Raw genomic sequence first — 20,829 nt, 5'->3', positions numbered from 1 at the left:
CTCCATCTAGGCTGGTCTAGTAATTCCTTCCTTCCTTCTAGGTAGGGTGGAGGGCGGAAGGGGGTGTCCAGCCTCATGGGGCCCCTGCTGCTGTCTTTGCTGACCATACGCCCTTGGGTGGGGTGAAATCTGACCTCACTCAACCCGGAGCTCTGACTCACGCTGGCTTCTGCGCCCACCCAGATCGACTTTCCCGACCGTCAGTTCCCGTGCCCGGGCAGGGCTTGCCCCCACTGTTTACTCTTGGCAAATGGACCTTCCTGTTTCTAAGAAAACTAGCTTTAATTGGTGATTATATCATGTCTTTATACAACGTCTTTCATCCAGGTGCCCGCAGCACCCAGCTTGTTCAGCTGAATCCTTAGAAGGTGCAGGGACTTCAAATAGTCCCCTGGTTCATTAGGGCACCTTGCAGGCTCCCCATAGCATGAGCACCCCAAGGTCACCCAGGGGAGCGTGACCTTGGAGGCTTCCTTGAGAACCCACAATGTGCCTGTGTCTGAGGTGGGGCGGGGAGGTGGTGAGACTCTTTCTTCCTGTTCACCTTTCTCCCCTGCAGACCCTCCTTAAGCCCCTCTGTCTGATACATCCCATCTTGCATATTCCTCCCTCCTGCTGGGGAAAGAAATCCCCAGTCCCCTTAGCTGTAGACAAGACACGGGGACGAGTGATGGCGTAGGTGGTCTTTAACTCCCACCTCCAATCTCTGTAGGTGCTCCCCACCCCAGCCCCTTGAAATAGACAACAAATAAACAATTAGGGCATTTGTTAAGCAAATGTAACTTTAGTGCATATCTTGAAGTCCTGCCTTCCAACAGATGGCTGTTCCTAACCTTCTCTGATAGAGAAAATTTGAGCCTCCCCATCTCCCCTCCCCTCCCCTCCCTCCACCCATTCTGGTACCTTCCTGGAAACAAAGAGGGACGCCCCAGGCCCAGCTCAGGACCCTCCCACGGAGAGCTACAGGGACTGCTCCCATACGGACAAGAGCTAAGCACATCTCACCAAAGTGAGCCCGACCTCCATCGTTTCTTTCTCAGAAGCGACACAGGACAATTTCAAATCAAGGTGACTCTGCTTCCTTCGCCAGTATGGCTTTGGCCTTGTCTCCTTTGGAACAGTAGATCTGCTGGTGGGACCCTGGCCGGTACTGCAGTAAAACCCTCTCTAGCAGTAGAGGGCTCTTTTTTTCCCTGCAGAGATGGCTTCAGCTCAAATTAGATTGATTTTTATTCTAAGTCTGCGTCTAATGAAAAGTGGGGAGGTTTCAGTTCATCCCGACACATTAAAAAAAAAAAAAAAAGAATCCTGCATAATATTTGATCATTTGCCATTTTTACTTATTATAATGTTACCACCTTTTAATGTCATATTCAACTGCAGTATAGCATTTCATCATGTGAATTTGACATCATTAGCCCTGCTATAGAACATTTAATATCCAGCTGCTGATGTTGTTTGCTATTAATAAAGAAAGCACAAGAAACACCAAACATCAAAGAAAAGATCAAGAAATTTGGTTACATTAAAATGGAGAACTACTCACCAGACGACATACTAGAGAAAGTAAAAAGACAAGCTACAAACTGGGTGCAAATACCAAAGGCTCACTATCAAGCATAAATAAATAATTTCTGTAAATCAGGAAGGAAAAAATACAATAGAAAAATAGCCAAAAAAAGAAAAGAAAAAAAATGTCAAAAGATCAGAACAGGTATTTCATAGAAGAATTAAAAATAAGACCAATAAACGTGGGAAGACCCGCTCAACGTCACTAGGAAACAGATAAACGCAGGTGAAGACCACTGTGTCTGAGTTTCCAGGGGCTGCTCCTGCAACGTGCCATAGACTACGCGGTTTAAACAACAGAAGTGTATTGTCTCACAGTTGTGGGGGCCAGAAGTCGGAGATCAAGGTGTGGCAAGTTTGGTTCCTTCTAGAAGCTGTGAGGGAGACTGTCCCTGCTTCTCTCCTGGCTTCTAGTGGCCTCATGTCTTGCCGATGGTTTCTGTCTGTGTCTTCACATCCTCTTCCCTGTATGTGCATGTCTGTGTCCAAATTTCCCCTTTTCATAAGGACACCAATCGCACTGCATTAGGGACCTCCCAATGGACCTCGTCTTAACTTGACCACCTCTGTAAAGACCCTACCTCCAAATAAGGTCACATGCTGAGGTGCGGGGGTTTAGGACTCCAGCATGTCTGGGAAGGCAGCTCCACTCACCACGCACCAACACACCCTCCAGTGTATCTGTCTGAGGGAGGACACGGTTCTACCCTTGACCTCACGAAACACCGCTTAGATTCCCTGAACTGGCTGGAGCGGACAAGCCTGACAGCAGGTGCCGGAGAGGATGAGATCGACAGGACCTCGTGGGTGGCCGGGGACAGTGAAAACTGGTACAGACACCTCGAAGGGCAATTTGACGCTACCTTGTAAAGCTGATGTGTGTTTCTACTTCTGGCCGTGTTCCCAAGGGAAACTTGCCCACGTGCACCATTACAGAGAAATGTAAAAGCACGTCCAAGGCAGCTCTGCTCGTGACAGCAGAAGACTGAAGCAGCTCGAATGGAGCTCGGCGGGAAGCCCTGCCACGAGTGGAGGGGCCGCGGGCCGCCCGGGCTGGGGAGCAGCGTGTCCCATACGTGGCGCAGTGCGAAAGGGCAGGAGACAGAGGCGGCCTGTGAAAGCCTAGATGTGGAAGTGGCCCACGGTCACTTCTACTCCAATGCCATTGGTCGAAGCAATCATGGGTATTCTGATCACATCAATTCACCCCATTGGCAAAGGAGGGATCCCTCGTCCTAAGTAGCACGATATGGCTGAATGCCTGACACCTGACATAGGACAGATGGAACAGGTGGCAGTTTATTAGTCACATTTACTCATATGCTGGGGGAGGAGAATGCCGCCTGCCATTCAGGGCCACAGTGCAGGACCTGGCCTAAGTGAGCCAGCCGGTGTCTGTGGAAGGAACCAGCTCGAAGACCCCATCCACAGACGTCGATGCTAGAGTACCTGTGTGTTCTGGGGCCTGTGTTTGGGGCTGGGAAGGGCATCTGGAAGGGCAGGGCTTAATTGCCCACCTGTCTGCTGGGCCCAGGATAGTCAGCCATGTGGCCTTGAAATTGGGGCAGGGGACCTTATCAAGACATCCGTGTTCTCTGCCAATGACCAGACAGGACAGGTTGCTAATTATAAGCACCAGTTGTGTTCTACTTGTGTTCGGGGTGAGGGTTAACAGTGGCTCACCTTGCAGGCCCAGTCTCTGATGGACACTGCTCAGAGCCAGCCTGGGTGCTGGATGCTGGGCCGGGCAGCAGGACGTGCTTTGGCATTATTACAGTGTGCTCATTTGCTGCTGGCCCGGCTCGCAGGAGACAGTGTGAGGAGGTCCCGAGCAGCATAAAGCACCCAGTAGCAGCAAACTGGGCCTGTCTGGCAGCCTCCAGGCCCCGGGAGGGCCTGAGACTGGGCACTGCCTGAGCCACCATCTGCATCTGCGTCAGGGATGCCCCAAGATTGCGGGACAGCCCACTGGACTTCGCAGCTGCTTGACTCTCAGGTATCCCTTAGGCGACGGGATAGGCAAGGTCCTGGCTGGAAGTGTGGTGGCACCTTGAACAGACCCTCCAGGCCTCAGTTTCCTCAGCTGGCCAGTGGGATGGGTCCACCTGGCTCTTGGGGGAAAGAAAGGGAACTGGGGGCTGAACCTCCACCATCAGCACGGCCCAGCACCCCCGCCCCTCCTCTGGGCAGACCCCTCATCCTCCTCCACCCCAACATTCTCTTCTGCTCTGAGACCCCACAGAAACACCAACTGGGGCTTGGGGAATGCGTGGACCTGAGAACCCACAGCCCCCCCCACCCCCAGTCACAGTGGGCAGGGGAGGCACAGCCCACCACCCCTTGTTGCTGTGAGGCCCTTCACTTTGCTGAGCCTTGGTGTCCACAGCTGTCATCACAGAGAGGCAGGACAAGGCAGCAACCTCCCCTCTTGCCCAGGGCTTGTTTCAGAGACTCAAGAAAGAGAACAGCAGGACACCAAGTTTCAGAGGGGATGTCCCCAGTCCAGGCCGGGTCAGAGGGGGCTGGGTCTACTCTCAAGCTTGTTCTCAGCAGGAGAGGGGGTCTGCCTCTCCTTTCTCTTCTCAGGCCCTTTTCCAAACTCAGGCGCCTTCCTGGCTATGGACAGACAGCCACCACCTGCCATACTGTCCCACCCTGGACTCACATATGTGGCTGTGAAATAGTGTTCCTCAGGCCTGGATCTGAATTCTGGTTCTACCTACCAGGCCTGTGACCTCAGCCACTTTTTGAGCCTCCCTGAGCCCAGGTTGGGTGGGAGCAGTGGTTGTGAAATGTGTCTGCAAACTCCTCAATGCTCTTCCCATTGAGAGACGATGTCTGCGTCATCTTTCCTTGCCACTGGGCAGGTTCTTGTGACTGCTTCAACCAAGAGAGTAGGGTAGAAGTGTCACTGTGTGAATTCTAAGCTTAGGTCACAAAAGCTATGGAGCTTTCCCCTTATTTGCTGGGACATTTGTGCTGGAGGCCCAAGCCTCTGTGTGGCAAGTCTACCGTGAGGCTGCCATGTTGTAAGGAAGCCTGAGGCATATGGAGAGGCCGCATGGAAGAGCCAAACATGGGAGTGATCAGCCTTCAGAGGGTTCCCATGCTGGCCATCCCTTCCCCCCAGCCTCAGAGCCTTCCCAGCTGAGGTTCTAGACCTTATGGCAAACCATGCTCATGTGCCTTTTCTGAATTTCTGACCCAGAGAACCTGTGAGCAGCCCACTCTGCTTTGGGGGTGGTTCTTTAGGTAGCAATAAGTAATAACCAGCATGGTTAGACTTAAACATGATCTGCGGGGGACCAGCAGCACAGCCACAGTCTCTGGGGGCTGTGGGAAGACTAGTGCGTGAATTTGGAATCGGATAGAACTGGTCCGAGTCCTGCTGGGCCTGCGTCTCTGTGACCTCACACACATCACTGACTTTTCCTGTGGCCTCCGTTTTTTCACCTGTCATGTGGAGCGGTTGCTTTTGCTCGGCAAGTTTGTTGTGGGATTTTTAATGCTGTGCCTGGAACACGGTAGGTGCTTACTAACTGTGGCCATAAATCCTGTCCGGTCACAGAAGACGTGGCTGCCTGTGACAAGAGACTGAGCCAAGAGACACATCTCCTCCAGAATGTGCAGTAGGCATGGTGGCTCCCATGCCCGTGGCGGAGGCGGGAGCTGCACCATGGCTCCCCTCAGACACCCATGGCCCAAGGACAGAGAGCGGCTGGGTCCACAGAAAATGCCCAGAGCCACAGAGCCCCATTTGCCTGCCCCTGCCCCCATCTCTTATTCCATCTCTGTCCTGGCTGGGGATGAGCACAGCCCCCACCATCCTGCAGCCGTGCTGAGGAGACGATTAAGGCTCCTGACGGGCCATAGCTGACCGGGGCCAGCGGTCGGGCCAGGCCCCCACCCACAGGGACTGTTTCAGGCAGACCCTGACTTCCAGCCCGTTACCCTCTTTCTCTCTCTTCCCCCACGGGAGACTGTCTCTCACATCCATCAACTCTCTAATTACCAGGTGGGATGACTGAGATTTTGAGGACAATTAAGGGGAGGTCTGTCTTTCCCCAAAGCCCCCTGGTATACCCTCCTCCCCAGCCCCTGCCCCTGTCTGGAGCCTTCCTCTCATTTGGAGCCACTTAGAGAAGACAATGGAAACTTTAAAACTAAGAAGAATGTCTCCAGAATGCCTCTTGCCCGTTTTATAGCTCCTGCCCAGTGGGCTGGCAAATGTGTTGTCTCTGAGAAGCACGTGAGAGCCTCCTGTTCAAGAGGCCTGTGGTCACAGCGTCCTGCTGTAAAATTAGCTGCAGACTGGGTGGCTGGGAGGAGGAGAAAGGGGTGGGATATGTCTGCCTAGTGGCCTGGAGTCACCCTGCACCAGAGCAGAGGGAGTCTCGCAGCCAGGTCTGGGAACACTTTGCCTTTGAGGTTGCCTCTCGGGGATCGTCAAGGACGAGTTCCTAGTCTCTCAGAGCACCTGGGGTAAGGCCACAGTAGACCATCAACAAGCATTTGCCAATTTGGGCTGCCTTTGAGATCCACATGGGAAGGGGTGAGCTCCCCGTCACAGCTGGTGCACAAGCCAGGGCCACTTGATGGGAGGCTGCAAGGGACACTGAGCATCTGGAGGCTGACTCAGGCGATGGATTCCACTGGGACTCTGAGTCCTGCTGGCCGGAAAGTCTCCAACAGTGATTCCCCCACGTGGAAGGCTGTGTACCAACAAGCCTCTAGGGGCCTTTGCGGGGAAAAGCAAACAGGGCTTGTGTGAGAGCCTGGGTGGGCGCTCTCAGAGCTGCAGTTCTGAGGCCTCTCTGTGTTCCTAGGAGGCCAGGTGGTGGGGGGCAAGGGTCCTTGGTGATGAGGCCCTAAGGCCAAGGCAAAGGCAGGTGATCCTGCTCAGAAGAGCAGAGACAATGATTCCAGTGGGGGAGGGGAGGGGTGGGAAGGGAAGCCTTGGGGTGGGGGGAGGTGAGAGGTGATCTGAGGCAGGCAGGGGGGTGGGAAAGTGATAATGGAGGGAGCCTGGCAAAGCTTGGAGGAAGGGGATTTCAGGAAGTGTTTGGAGAACAGTGGAGGTCAAGGTGGTGGCTGGCCAGGACAGGGACCAAGGGCTGGGGGTTTGGGGGCTGGGGACAGCCTGCTGACCCTGAGGAATTAGAGGTGAGAGGTTGGGGGTGGGGGTTGAAAGTGATAGTCACCTACCCCAGCTTGCTCTGGTGTGATCTGAGTGACAGCTGTCACCCTGCAAGGAGGCGGCTGTGTCCAAAGGCAACTGGTCCTTTTCCAAGCTCCCAGCCTGGCTTGGTCACTCCCAGGACCTCGGGTTACCTCTGGGAATGGGGTGTGCTCCTTGCAAGGGGGCTAAGTATTGCTCTGACTCAAACCTGGGCAGACCTGGAATCCCAGTTCCAGAGGCTACCTGCTCCCATGAATTCCCTGGCTGGGAGCAGAGACCCTTCGGGAGTGTCCCTGACACCAGGAACTGGCCTTTGCCCCATGGTCAGTTCAGTCAAACAGTGGAACCCCATTTGGCTGCAAGGGAACTGCAGGTTGGAGAGCCTGTGAGTTTTGTCAGGGACTCCTTCTGTGGGGGGGACCTCCCCTTCCAATGGTACTAGGCTGCCCGATGGCAGCTTCAAGGGGTCTGGGTTGCTGGCACCATTTCTCAGATGGGGAAAACTGAGGGTCTGTGTGTGGCTGAGCTCGGCTTCCACAGCAAGGACAGAAGCCACATCTCCCCCTTCTCAGGCCTCTGCACCCTCCCCCCCTCCCCACACTCCCCTCCCCAGGGACAAATGCTCTCCAACCATTTCACCCCAGGCTTTCCACTGTCTCCACCAGACGCTCTTCCTGTCTTCATAAGAGGAGGAGCCCAGGGAAGGAAACGTGGGACAGGTTTGCTAAGCGCTGCTAAGCCCTGCTGTGATCGCCCTGATTCTCTCTTCCCTTCACCTCCTCCGGGCTGGCTGGGCAGCTCCCGCTGGCTCAGGACTGTTCTGGGCTTCCAGGAGCCCCTCCATGGTCCTGGGTAGCTGTCTCTGGAGGCGAGAGCTTAGGGCATTGGCCCCTGAAGGAGGAGGCCTCAGGCCAGCAGGAAGCCAAGGCAGGAAGCAGGCCGATCAGGAGTCATACAGCACAGATGGCTTCCTCTGTCCCCACTCAGTGAGCCCAGAGCCAGGAGGCCCCTGGGCCATGCTCACAAGCTGGGCAAGGAAAGACTGCACTCCTCAGCTGGTGCAGACGGCAGCCACCTGTCTCACTGCACAGGCCCAGAAAGGGGCAGACACCTGCTGCGGTCACACAGCCTATCTCCCACAGCAGGTCGAGGGGGTTGGGGACTGGAATCCAGGGATCCTATGCCCAGAGCCAGGTTCCCCTTCACCCCGGCCTGCTGAACACCTGCGGAGCGTGTGGCCAGTCCCTCTGGGGGGACGCCAGGAGAGGAGCCTTGTCAGGGGTTGGCATAGCAGGGCCTGGCCCCAGCTCTAGCTCTGAGGGGAGGGCTCCAGCACAGGTGCTCAGGGACGTCAGAGGGGCTGGTCAGAGTTGGCTGTAGTTAGGGACAACTGGGAGAGGAGCAGTGGGAGGGGAGCGTTTGGATGGGCAGAAGCTTCTAGAAGCTTCCTTCTGGAACCACTAGAAAGAGGGGTTCACATTCTGGTACCATCTCTTACTGGCCTTGGATGAGTGACTTACCCCATGTGTGCTTTAGTTTCCTCACCTGGAAAATGGGGTAAGGACTGACGTGAGGACACACGCGTTGTAACAGCCTGACCTTCTGTGTTTCTACATGTTAGCTCCTCTTCTGATTATCACACTTCCTTCCCCCAGGGCAGGGGATCAGCTGTCCCCAGGCCAGCTCCAGGGACAGTTAAGCTCTCCAGCTCCGGGGACTGGTGGGCTCCCAGCCTGAAGCCAGCACTGCCGGCCCTGGCAGCTGACCAGATGTGACAGGTCCAGCTGCTCAGATGGACGGGGACTGCCTTCGAGGCTGAGCCGGGGCTGTCAGGGCTGCACTGGACATGCAGGGACCACCAGGGGCAGGTGTGGGCACTGTCTGGCATATCTACTGGAGAGTTCCTGTGCGGGCCAGGCCTGGTGGGGACGGGCCTCATCCCTCCGGAATGTGTGTGAGGCGAGGGTGTGATGGAGGTCCGGTTTTTACTTCCTCCTCAGGGTCACTCCATTTTTCTTTTGTTTGTCTCTGCTTTCTCAACACTTGGGGCATTTTTAATGCCCCCAGGGCCCCCTAGTCTGAGGTAATGGAGGGAATGCTAACCACAGAGCAATAGGCATGTTGGATGAGGGGACCCTGCAGGCCAGGTTGATGCAGGCACCCTCTCCACAAGCAAACCAGGGGATGTCATGTCCTCTCTACTGATCCTATGAGAGGACTGAGCCTCCTAAAGAATGGTGTCCCAACCCAGAGTCACACAGCTCGAGAGGTCTAGCCACATTAAAGTCTGAGTGTCATCAGCTGGTGTGGGTGGCCGTGCCTCAGAGACCTCTCCCTGACCCTCCAGAGCCTGAAGCCAAGCCTTCCCAACTGGTGGCAGGCCTCAACTTACTGTGTGTCCTTGGCCAGATGCCTCTTCCTGGGACTTGGTCCCCTGGCTATAGAGAAAATAGTTGGCCCAGTGCTCGCGGAGATCCTGGTGGCTTAGTCAGTCTCTGGATCTGTGTTTTTTGCTCAAGGATCCCACAACCCCACCCACTCTGAAAGGCCAAAGGCAGATACCTGGCAGGGAGGCCCCCATCCTGTCTTTTGTCACCTTCCAAACTGTTGTCTGGACCCGGAGTGTTGCCGGGCCCTGGGAGGAGCACTATTTAAAGAGCTTGCCCTGGGCTGCCCCAGCCCTGCTGCAGCGAGGGAGCGTCCAGACCATGGTAGGCTGGGGCTGCCCTGCCTCCCTCCACGGCCACCTTCCCTGCACCTCTGTCTCCTCCCCAGGGAGCTCCACTGAGGCTTCAGCACTGCGGTCCCCTCCCTCCCGCCCATGGGGGTTACTCTCCCAACCCTGACCTCAATCCTGACCTCATTCCTCAACTCTGACCTCATCCCATGACCTTGATTTAATTCGTGATTCTGACCTTGACTTAATGCCTGAACTCACTCTGACCTTGACCTTGCTCCTTTTGCTGACATTCTTGACCTTGACCTGATGTTGTCCCTGGTCTGACCTGGGCTCCCCTTAATGAGTGGCCAGTCCATTCATCTGGGTCCTGATGTGAGTCTCCACCTTCCTGGACTTCGTGCGGGTTGCCGTGGTGACAGTGAGGGGACAAGGAAGAGAGCGATAGAGGGAAGAACAGAGGGGTGGGGGGCCAGGCTTGGTGCTTTGCAGCAGGGGTCGGGGCTCTGCTCTGGCTGAGAGGACGTGGGTCCTGTTGGAGGGTCGGGGGTTGGTATCCGGGGCAGCGTGGCTCCTCAGGAGCTGCGGGTCCTTCCTGTCTTTGCTCTTGCCCTGTAGGCTGCATGGGGCTGCCCTTTGCTGCCCCCAAGCTCCAGCCCCTGGTCTCCCCTCAGGCTCTCAGTCTTGCTGATCTTTCATGCCTGAGCCTCAGCCTCCCTCATCAGTCCCTCTTGGCCTGAGAATTCTGACTCAGCCGTCAAGTCTCAGCTTGCTGCCGAGTAGCGAGTGGTGCGGGGGCTCCTCTGTGTTCTCAGTGCCTGTCTTCCCCCCTCTGCTGATTGCCCATCTCCAGCTGGACTGTGAGCTCTTTGGGGACAAGGATGGGGCCTGACTCAGCGCTGGGTCCCTAGGACTGGGCACAGGGCACTGAGTGGAGGTCAGCAGGTGTCTAATAAATGTCCTGTTGCTTTGAGGTAGGCATTCTCTTGGTTTTATAAATGGGGAAACTGAGGCTCAGAGAGGGCAAGTGAATTTCTTAACATCACGGAGGCTATGAGCAGCAAAGCCAGGATTTAAACCCAGGTCTGAGTGACCCCCTTCTTCCCTGGGATGTTCCTTTCAGAAGAATTTTATATTTCAGGGGCCCGTTTATAAAAGGGAATTTCCAAGACAGCTGGGCTGCAAAGGGCCCTGGTTGGGAAATCAGAAGCCCAGCCAGGGTCCCCCTTGTGCAGTCAGAGAAAACAGTCCCTCCTCCCTTGCAGAGCTCAGGAACACATAAGGCAACCTGCAGCAAGGTGGCCAGGAAAGGCTGGGCTGAGGCCTGGGTGGGGGACGCCAGGGCCGAGGGCAGGTCTGAGAGAGAAGGGCAGAATATCCCACAGACGGAAGTGATCATTTTTTATTAATCAGAGGGAAATGTATATGTAATTATGGGAGATGAACTCTGCGGGGAAATTCTTTTCTTTATGATGTCTAAAGGGATTTATAAATATTACAGAGGTTTTACAGCACCATAACGTCCCAGCCGCCCTGCCAGCCCCCTTTCAAAGGATTAGTGGAGACAAAGCACCCAGTAAAAGCTAATTATAAGTCAGTTGGGAGCTGCTGTACTTGACGTGGGCCCAGGAGGTGGGGGAGAGTGCGGGGGTGGGGGCGACAGGAGTGAGTGGGGGAGGGGAGACCACACAGGCACTGGGGGCAGGGTGGGGGGAGCCCAGGCTGGGGGGTAGACGCGGTCTTGGCAGAGAGGCTGGTGCAGACAGAGGTGCAGACAGGGCTGGGGTGGGGCCCACATCTGGGCCCTCCACGCACCTCTCCCCTCGCGGAGCCCACGCCCTTCTTTTCCCCCATCATGAGCCAGTTCTGGGACTCACTGCGCTGGGGGCTATAATGATGGCTGCTCAGGGAAAGGTCCCTCAGGGGGTCTGGGGCACCGAGTGCTTTCAGCACATGCCTAATGGTGGACTCTCAGGCACCATGACGTCCTGGTGGCAGGAAGACCAGCCAGAGCCCCTTGAATTACTCCACGTGGGTGGTCGCTGGCTCTACCTGCTGAGGAGGTCAGCCCTGAGTTCTGAGCAGCTAGTTCCAAACACTGATCCCCACTCTGAGCCCGGTCCAGGGTGGGGGCAGGAGAGACTGGAGAGATGGAGAGACCGGGCCTCACCCCTGAGGTCTCCAGTTAGTCTGAGAGGGAGACACACAGAGATGTGGCAGGACAGCGTGGTACGTGCTGTGGGAGGTGACGGTCCAAGATGGAGCCGACTGGGGAGGGGAGAATGGCCTGGGCATCGGGGAAGGCTTCTCCAGAAGGTGACAGAGGAGCTGAGCCTGAGGATGAGCAGGATCCTTCCAGATGGAGACGGGGAAGGCATTCCAGGCAGTGGGAACGGCAGGAGCAAATGCTGAGAGAAGGCAGCAGGTTTGGGGCAGAGGAGGGGACCTCGGGAGGGAGTAGAAGAGCGTGGAGAGGGGCCGGGGACAGCCCTTGTGGGGCTCAGAGCCCAGACGTTTTTCTGAGAATTTTAGGGAAAATTTCAGCAGCTGGATGACAAGGTTAGATTCTAGGTGTAGTGGAGGGTAGCAGGGGAGGCGACAGAGAGCCGCACACAGGGGCTGAAGATACAGAAGACGCCCCTTTCTGCCCCCTGTGCAGGCGCTGACCACCCACCTTCTGGAGCCTGGGAGTGGGGCCTGGACCCAGGGGCGGGCGCTCTGCAGGCTTCTTGCTGTGGGCTGGGGAAACGTCCTGATTATCTGCGAGCCTTCACTGGGAGCCTTGCCTGTCTGCTGTGGGCACTGTGTGTGTGTGTGTGTGTGTGTGTGTGTGTGTGTGTGTGTGTGTGTCTGTGTGTGTGTGTGTGTGTGTGTGTGTCTGTGTGTGTGTGTGTGTGTGTGTGTCTGTGTGTGTGTGTGTGTGTGTGTGTCTGTGTGTGTGTGTGTGTGTGCGCGCGCGCGTGTGTGTGTGTGTGTGTGTGTGTGTCTGTGTGTGTGTGTGTGTGTGTGTGTGTGTCATTCAGGACTGCAAAGCTGTGGGAGATGAGGCATGGTGGGGTGACCTCCTGAGGAAGGGACCACTGCAAGGCCTCATCTGGTACCTCGCAGGCACCAAGAAGAGCCCGGAAAAGAGCAGAAGGCGGAGCCAGCTCCAACGTCTTCTCCATGTTTGATCAGTCCCAGATCCAGGAGTTTAAAGAGGTTGGTCAGCTGCCCATGGGGCCACTGGGAAGATTAACGGAGCTCACGTAAATCACTTAGGGGCCTGGCACAGGGTCAGTGCTCAGTTGCCTGGGGCTGGTGATGTTGTCACTATTCTTTGAGGCCACCATGGCATGCCTCAGAACCTGGAGTAAGGCCATTCTCTTTCTGGGCCTCAGTTTTCCTCTCTGGAAACTGGGGTTGCTGAGACCCTGAAATGATGGAGTGGGTCTGGAACCCTGCAGCGTGCATACAGCAGGAGCTCGGAGAGGACTGACCACAACTCCCAGGCTGCCGTTCCTGCTAAGCTGGGGAGCTGGGTGGCCAGAGGGGCTGCACTGAGGTTCCTCCAGCAGCAGTTGGCAGGAGGGTGGCCCTTGGGGGAGGGCGCCCGGGGGGGTGTGGCTGGGCATGGGCAGGAGGGCAGCTGCTCAGTGCCTGTGTCTCTGCTAGGCCTTCACCATCATGGACCAGAACAGGGACAGCTTCATCGACAAGGAGGACCTGAGGGACACCTTTGCTGCTCTGGGTGGGTGACCCAGCAGCCAGGGTAGTTTGAGGCTTGAGGAGGAGCCGAGTCCAGGCCACCCAGAAAGAGAGGGCAGCTGGCGGCATGAGGGGCTTGGGTGCTTGGGGGGTGCAGAGGCGGGTCAGCTGCTGCCTGGAAGGTCAGGGAAGGTTCCTGGTGTTGGAGGAGGACATGGCCGTGGAAGAGGAGGGCATTTCAGGGGCAGGGTGCCCGTGTAAAGGCCGGGCGTAGAACGTCTGGGTGTGGTGAGGGGCAGAAAGAGCAGGGAGAGAAGCTGGAGGCAGGGAAGTTTCCACTTCCAGGGAGGCTTTTGCACCCTCTAAGAGCCCAGTGAAAGGCCTTAAGGCACCATGGGGGGGTTGAGGTGGGGGAGGGGGGCATAACCAAGTCATCTCTGGCCTGAGCCTTGAGTGCCTGAGTATATGAGTGTTTGCTGGGACCAGGGGGACTCCCAGAGTCCCCACCTCCAGGCAGCCCGCTGCCCCCCTCCTAGAGCACATGAGCCCCGAGGCCCAGGCCGTCAGCCCCTGTGCACTTCAGCTGCAGCTTCTCTGCGCCCCAGTTTCCTCATCTGTAATATGGGGATAAGGACCGAGTTGCTCTCCTTTCCAGGGAGGCTGAGGTGGAGACAGGGGGCAGGGGTGAGGCTGGGGCAGCCCAGTGCTGACTGGGGGCTGAATGCTCCCCCACAGGGTCTCCCAACAGGTGAGCAGGGCCCTGGGGCTGAGTGGGGGGCAGGGGGGACAGTAGAGCTGGGAGACTCTGCAGGACCCTCGGTGGTCCCGAGCGCTGCTCTCCGGGGCTGCTGCAGATGGGGTCTCCTCTGGCCCCATTAAGCTCCTGGGTCTCGTCCCCCAGGCCGCATCAACGTCAAGAACGAGGAGCTGGAGGCCATGGTGAAGGAGGCTCCCGGGCCCATCAACTTCACCGTCTTCCTGACCATGTTTGGGGAGAAGCTGAAGGGTGAGTGGGGCTCCGAGGGGCTCTGGGGACAGGGTAGGGGTGGGTGTGGGCTGGTGGGGTCCTTTGTGCAGACATGCCCCCCACCCCCACCCTGACACACACACACACCACAGCTGGGAGCGTGGTGTGGCCCCCCGACACCAACCCTGGGTACACACACCTTCCAGGGCCTGCCTCAGTTTCTACCTCTGCACTGCAGATGGAGTTAACTATAACAACCTGCCTTGGGAGCCCTTTGCCCATGTCAGGCCGGTGCCCTCCACCTTGCTCCCCTAGTCCCACCCACCTCCCTGCCTGTGGGCTCATTTGGTCTGTTCTGCTTCACTGTCCCCTGCTGATGAGGGGAGACAGGAAAAGGGGGCTGGGTGCCTCCAAAATCTACTGTGGCCAAGCCCGGAGCTGGACAGGTTACTCACTGGTCTTATTCTGTAGCCACCGCAGCCCCCAGGGAGTCTCACTCACGAATGAGGTGTCTCAGGCTCAAGAGTATCAGGCTTAGGCCGTGACACCTGCCCCAGGTGCCCCTGCAAAAAACTGCCAGGATACAGCAGCAACCCCGACCCCTGGCTCTAACCATTGCACTCTCCTGAGATCTGCATCAGGCCTGGGGCAGGGGCGGAGGCCATCTCTGTCCCCTTTCTCTCCTGGCCCCTTTAATGACATCCCCTGAAATTGAGGTCTCCATGGTCAGAAGGAAGAGCCAGCCTGGAAGGTAGGTGTTGTTGTCACCCGCCCTCAGGCCACCCCTGCCAGGTGTCCTGCCTTGGCCTCCCTCCCTCAGCTAGGTCTGGGGTCAAGACCTGGCCTCCTGCAGACCCCCAAGGTGGCCTTGGGCAGGCTCGTCTGCATCCTGTTCTCAGTTTTGCATCTGTAAAATAGGGAGTGTGTTAGTTTCCCGAGGCTGCTGTAACAAATCACTACAAACTTGGTGGCTCAAACAGCAGAAATGAATTCTCATGGCTCTGGAGTCTGCATCTGAAGTCCAGGCTGGGCCGAGCTGCCTGAAGCTCCCGGGGACAACACGCAATTTGCATCTTCCGCTTCCAGGGGCCGCTCCGCTCGCCTCTGTACCCGAGGTCACGAGGCCCCCCCTCTCCTGTCTAATCTCCCTCTGCCTCCCTCTTATAAGGACACTTGTCATTGGATTTAGGACCTACCTGGATAATCCTGGATGATCTTCTCATTCTCAAGATCTTCAGCTCCCATCTGCAAGTCCCTTTGAATAAGGGACATCCACAGGCTCTCGTGGGAGTATCTTTTGGGGGGGCCACCATTCTACCACTATAGGGTGATTCTACCTAACATCACAGATTTTCCTGGGTGGGTTATCAATTCTCTCAGGGGCCGTGACCCATGGGAGAGTCCAGTAGCCTCCTCGCACAATGTCCTGGCTGACTTCACCTAGAAGGAGGTTGATGACGGACCTGGGTGTTAGAGATGAGGAAACTGAGGACGGGAGAGGGCAGGCACCCTCTGGGGCAGGCTTTGGACTTGGACCCACCCATCTGGGCCCACCTCCAGGCACCTATTAGGGGTGATTCCCAGGACCGTGCCACCTCCTGGAACTGTTCACAAGTGCAGGAGGCTGGGGCAGGGGGCGTGCACTGTGGGAAAGACACGTGGGACTACAGCCAATGACTTTAATGACTGCAGATGGGCAGCCTCGGTCTTTCATCCAGAGGAACATGATGGAGGGAAACTGGTTGGAGGCCAGTGGGAGGGCCTGGGGAAAGGGCCTTCGGGTCTGCCAAGGTGGACAGCACAGGGGCCTGGCCCAGGAGACAAGGCAATGGGCATCTCCCACGCTGGTGGTGTGTGTGTGTCGGGGGTGAGCTGAGGGGACCCTGCTTTTAAGAGCAGGAAACAGTGAGACCATCCAGGAGTGCTCAGGAGAATGCGACAGGGCTCTTTCTCAGCTCATGGTGGGCCTCAAAGTGGTTTACAGATGGGAGACTGAGGCCTCCAGCTTGTGTCAGTCTGTGACTGAGCTGGAACTGTGACCCAGGGCCTGCTGTGGGCTGCAGGGCAGCAGCTTTTTCTCATTTTTGCAGGGCGCCGGGACGGGGGCTCCAGCTGAGCCTGTCATGCAGACTTGTCCCAGCATACAAGAGAGGCCAGCGGTAGGGGACAGGAGCTGGGAGGGCAGGGAGTCGGGGCAGGCACCACCTCATCCTGCTAATTGGGACGAGGAGACTTTGTCATGAGGTCCCCAACAATGATGGGGGTAGCAGCCACTCTGCTGCCCATTTTATGAGGTTTGCAGTCCCCAGAGCAGAGGCCCTCTCTGGGGAGGAGGGAGGGAAGGGAGGATGGCCCGCCCAGCCTCCCAGACACCCGTGACAGGGAACGGCGGGGCCATGGTGAATGTCCTGCAGCTCGGCCTGAGCTAACCAAGTCCACGTGCATTGTCCTCAGGGGGGTGGGCCGGAGCCGGTCACAAACCTGCCCCAGCACCGAGGCTTCTTCAAAGACATCAGGAATAATTTTCAGCTAAGCATTGAAACCTGGCAGGCTGTGGCCTCAGAGGCGGATACCCCACACCAGCCCCCATCACGATCCTTTGGCTGCTCAGCCCTCAACGGCCTGGAGCTGCCCCCAACCCCCACTTGCTCAACCAGACTGTGAGGGCCTGGACCCTGCCCCAGCCAGATCCTGGGCTGAGCCTCTGGGCCGGAAACACCGGCTCCCTGCCACCCTGCCCACCGGACACCTACAGCTCTGTCCTCCAGGAGCTCTAGGCCTGCAGAGCCAGCATGTGCCAGGCTCAGTCACCCTGGGCCAGATGCTTCCTCTCTCCAGGCCTCAGTTTCCCCATCAGTACAACGAGGAGTCTCAGTATTCAATCCCATCATGGGTATTAGAATCATGTCTTCTAATGACATCTTCCCCCAAACTATGAAAGTGGTAAAACCAGAACTGCTCTGCCGCCAACCCCCCTCTGCCTGTTGGCCCGACTGCCCTGCCTCTGATGGGGACAGTCTTGCAGACCCCACCAATGCCACTGTCTGAGCCCAGCCTTTGGTCCCCCCATCCCCAGTGTAGAACTCTTTTTCCTCCACTCACAGCGTTTTGGGCACAGCTTGGGAAGCCAGCGAGCCCCAGAGCTGATGCCCCTCCGGACCTCACTGATCATGCGGCAGCATCAGCTGCAAGACCTTGGACAAGTCACTTAACCTCTCTGAGCCTCAGTTTCTTCATCTGTAAATAGGGACAATTGCCAGGAAGGTTAAGGACATGGTACATGCATAGGCAGGGTCTCCATGTACGGTCGTGCAGGTTGTTCACAACCGCGTGCATGCAGCGCCCTTGTCCATTAACACCGTTGCTTGTCTCTGAACCCTCCTTGTTGGTGCTCACGTGGCCTCGGCCCTCGCTGTGCAGTGAACGTTGAAGAGGAAGCTCCTCACAGCTGCCTGTGGGGACCCCTCTGCAGGGGACCATGGGACCTGCCCCCCCACCCCTGCCCAGCCTGACACCTGTCTCTGTGGGGCCCTCTGCACCCTGCCACTCTCGCTGCCCTGTGTGTGCTGCTTCTAGGCACGGACCCAGAGGAGACCATTCTCCATGCCTTCAAGGTGTTCGATACTGAAGGCAAAGGCTTCGTCAAGGCTGATGTGTAAGTCCCCTGCCCTCCTTGGGTTTTTCTCTTCTCAAAGACTCAGGTGATAAACGAGCTGGGGTGGGTTTGGAGGGGGTGATGGTCCAGTTTCCTCTCCCACCCAGAACTCAGCCAGGCTGGGGCAGAGTCTGGCAGGAGCCAGGAGGCTGCTGCCCAGCCCTGCTCAGCATCTGTTGATGTCCCTTCCCCTCTGTGGGCCTCAGTGTCCCCATCTTTATGTGTGTGTGGAAGTGGACAGGGAGTGGGGGTCATTTGGTGGCAGGGCTGGGGAGGGCAAAGGTGGGCCTTGAAGGATGCCTGTGGGTTGCCTGGGCTGGGGCGAGAGCAGCGTTCTAGATGCGGGAACAGAGAGAGTGAAGGCCACAGCCGGGTGCGCAGCTCAGAGAGGGGGCGCCGGCTGCAGCTGGGGGGGTGGGCAGAGGTGGGGGGGGACTGAGCAACGAGACGCAGGCAGGGTTGCAGGGGGCGGCTCACCAACCCCCGGTCCTTGAAGCATGGGTGAGCCCGAGAAGGAGTTAGGCAGGGACAGCGCTGAGGCCAGCCTGGAGGAGGAGAGGAGAGGGTTGCAGCTCCCAGGAGGACAACGGCCATTGGGACGGAGCGGGGCGGAGGGGTAAGCAAAGAGCCAGAGGCCAGCACCGATGGGAGACTGGGTCTGGGGAGAGGACTGAGCCAGATGTCAGCCAGAGCCCAGGCGGACGCCTGGGTGGAGGTGGGGGCGAGGGTTGGGGAAGGCAAGCAGCTCAGCTTGGGATGCATGAGGGGGAGGTGGCCCTGGGCTGGCACTGCAGAATTGGGGGCTCTATCTCCAATGGCCTGCTGTAAGTACAGGGGCAGAGGGCCAAGGGGTGGGGGTGGGAGCTGGCAGGGGAGCAGCAGCCTGCCCAGGGACCCGGGGGCTGATCTGACTCTGAGCTCCTTGCTGGGCCTGGGGGTGGCCCCAGGCAGGTGAGACTTGCTCCCCAGGCACTGGCTTTCTGACCAGCTACTGTGACGCTTCAGGCCCTCGGGTTCTGAGGGTAGTTTAGTGCCTCTCAGTGTCCTCGCATGGGAAGGGGGGGTGGACAGGGCCAGAGGGGCGGGGGTGGAGGCAGGGAGGGTCTGTCCCGTCTCCCACGTTCTCAGACGGGGAGTCCCACCCTCCACTGGGTGGGGGGAGCTGCAGGGGTTTCTCCAGGCCGCAGACTGTACTTCTTCACCCTCCCTTGGGGTCATTCTATCTTCATCTTGGGGACCAGAGGAGTCGCCAGGGGCACCCGCTGGAGTGGCCTAGACCAACCCCTCTACTGTCACACATCTTTACTGCCACCGGCATGAGGACAGTGCTGGGAGGAACCCTTTGGGGGGACCCAATTTGGGAACTAGAGGCACCACCCCAGGACATGGGACCTGGAAGATGTGTCTGGGGGCCAGACAGGCCACAGCAGAGGCTCTGGTTGAAACAGAGTCTGTGAAAAGTCCCCAGCCTGGAGAGTCGGAAACTGTGACTGTCCTGCAGTAACATAAATAATGGAAAATGTGTGTAGGTCCTTAGTGGGGCCTGCTGCTGCCGGCGCCAGAGGGCCCTGGGTCCTCAGCCCTCGGACCCCACCCCCACCCACTGACCCCCCTGGAGCTCTTCAGGGTCCTATGAGCTCGAGGGGGCTTCAGTCCCTCTCTTGCAGACCCAAATGCAGTGGTCACACCCCACTCTGGCCGCTCCCCAGCCCCAGGCAGTTCTGGTTGCTGTGGGCAGCTACTCTCCTGGACCACCAAGGGGAACAGGCCCCACCCTGCCACTGGCTTGCTCTGGAACATACAGCAATTCATAACCCCTCCCGCGCCTCAGTATCCCCCTGGGTAAAAGAGGGATCATGGTACTGACTTCCCAGGGCTGAGAGGAGCAAACAAGATCTGGGCAGGCCTGGAGGACGTGGACCTGGGCAGGCCTCCCTGTGCCCTTGGCCGAGACAAGCATCTTGTCATCTGTAAAACACTGTACAGACGTCAGCAAAAATCACAAGCTGGAAAAAGCAGTGCGTCAAGAACAGGGCAAAGGAGGCCCGGGGGGTGGCCGTCTCCCCTCAGTGACCTAGAGGTTGATTATTAGGGCACAATGGGAAATCAGAGTGGCCCCCAATGCCATGTCGGGGTCCCCAGGTTTGGTCCCTATCCGATGCTGGGAGGACAGCCCACATTGCAAAGGAGGAAGCTGAGGCTACTCGGCTATCCGAGGGCTGGTAGGGTCAGTCCCAGGACGGTGTCCTCCTGGACCAGCATGCTGCCTGCCCCCACTGCCCTCATCACCCCTGGGATCTGCATGTCCAAGCAGGGAAGCCTTTGCTCTGAACATGACTGTTTCTCTCCAGCATCAAAGAGAAGCTCATGACCCAGGCAGACCGGTTCAGTGAGGAGGAGGTATGTGGGGGCTTTTCCGGACACAGACACGGCAGATCCCCTGCTCTGGCCCCCAGCGGTCCTGGTCCAGGCTGACCCCCTGCTCCCTCCCCAGATCAAGCAGATGTTTGCAGCTTTCCCGCCAGATGTGTGCGGCAACCTGGACTACAGGAACCTGTGCTACGTCATCACGCATGGTGAAGAGAAGGACTAGGAGCCCACGGTCTTCCCACATTCGGAGTCAGCAAATACTGGGGGGTGGGCACTGATGGGGAGCTCCTGCAGCCAGAGTGCACAGGGAAAGGCTCCCCTGGTCTTATGGGTCGGAACGAAGCAAGAATAAATCATGCTAACGTGGTCTGAGTTTGCGTGATTAACGCTCCAGTTGGGGAGAAAGCTAAACATTCCTATCTTGTTGGTTTTTCCAAAACTTTGTGCTTCCCTGGCTTTGCTCAAATGTTTCTGATGAGCTGGTGTTTAGAACTAATTGACAGTTTTAATGATCCCCAGCTGGGGCACAGGACATTGTCTTCATTTACGTAGCTTTTATTGAGCACCTAGTGCGTGCCAGACACTGTGCCAGTCCCAGGGACTTGCGGATGAGCCAGACTTGTCCTTAGGCAGGAAGATCAAGCCGACTGCAGTAAGATTGTCAGAGGGGACAAAAAGTGGGGTGGGGACATCAGTGGGGAGGAGGATGGGGCAGAAGAAAAGAC

At 57.4% G+C, this 20,829-nt stretch overlaps 1 protein-coding gene across 2 annotated transcripts; it reads left to right on the top strand.

Annotated features, from left to right (window-relative positions):
* The first annotated feature begins 3,380 nt into the window (after nucleotides 1–3,380).
* MYL10 (myosin light chain 10) lies at nucleotides 3,381–20,471 on the top strand. Of its 2 annotated transcripts, XM_063089037.1 has the most exons (8): nucleotides 3,381–3,565; nucleotides 12,534–12,626; nucleotides 13,080–13,155; nucleotides 13,768–13,860; nucleotides 14,014–14,118; nucleotides 17,656–17,734; nucleotides 20,086–20,134; nucleotides 20,229–20,471. In XM_063089037.1, the coding sequence occupies exons 1-8, from the start codon at nucleotides 3,512–3,514 to the stop codon at nucleotides 20,325–20,327; spliced, it is 648 nt and encodes a 215-aa protein (XP_062945107.1). In that variant the 5' UTR covers nucleotides 3,381–3,511; the 3' UTR covers nucleotides 20,328–20,471. The 2 variants fall into 2 exon arrangements, with proteins under 2 accessions (XP_062945107.1, XP_062945108.1); XM_063089038.1 differs by lacking the exon at nucleotides 13,768–13,860.
* Nucleotides 20,472–20,829: the final 358 nt, after the last annotated feature.

This window comes from Cynocephalus volans, chromosome 3, assembly GCF_027409185.1.
Source record: "Cynocephalus volans isolate mCynVol1 chromosome 3, mCynVol1.pri, whole genome shotgun sequence".
In the NCBI taxonomy this organism is placed as follows: Eukaryota; Metazoa; Chordata; class Mammalia; order Dermoptera; family Cynocephalidae; genus Cynocephalus; species Cynocephalus volans.
The sequence above is the reverse complement of the archived record's forward strand: the minus strand, read 5'-3'. Positions and strand labels throughout refer to the sequence as shown.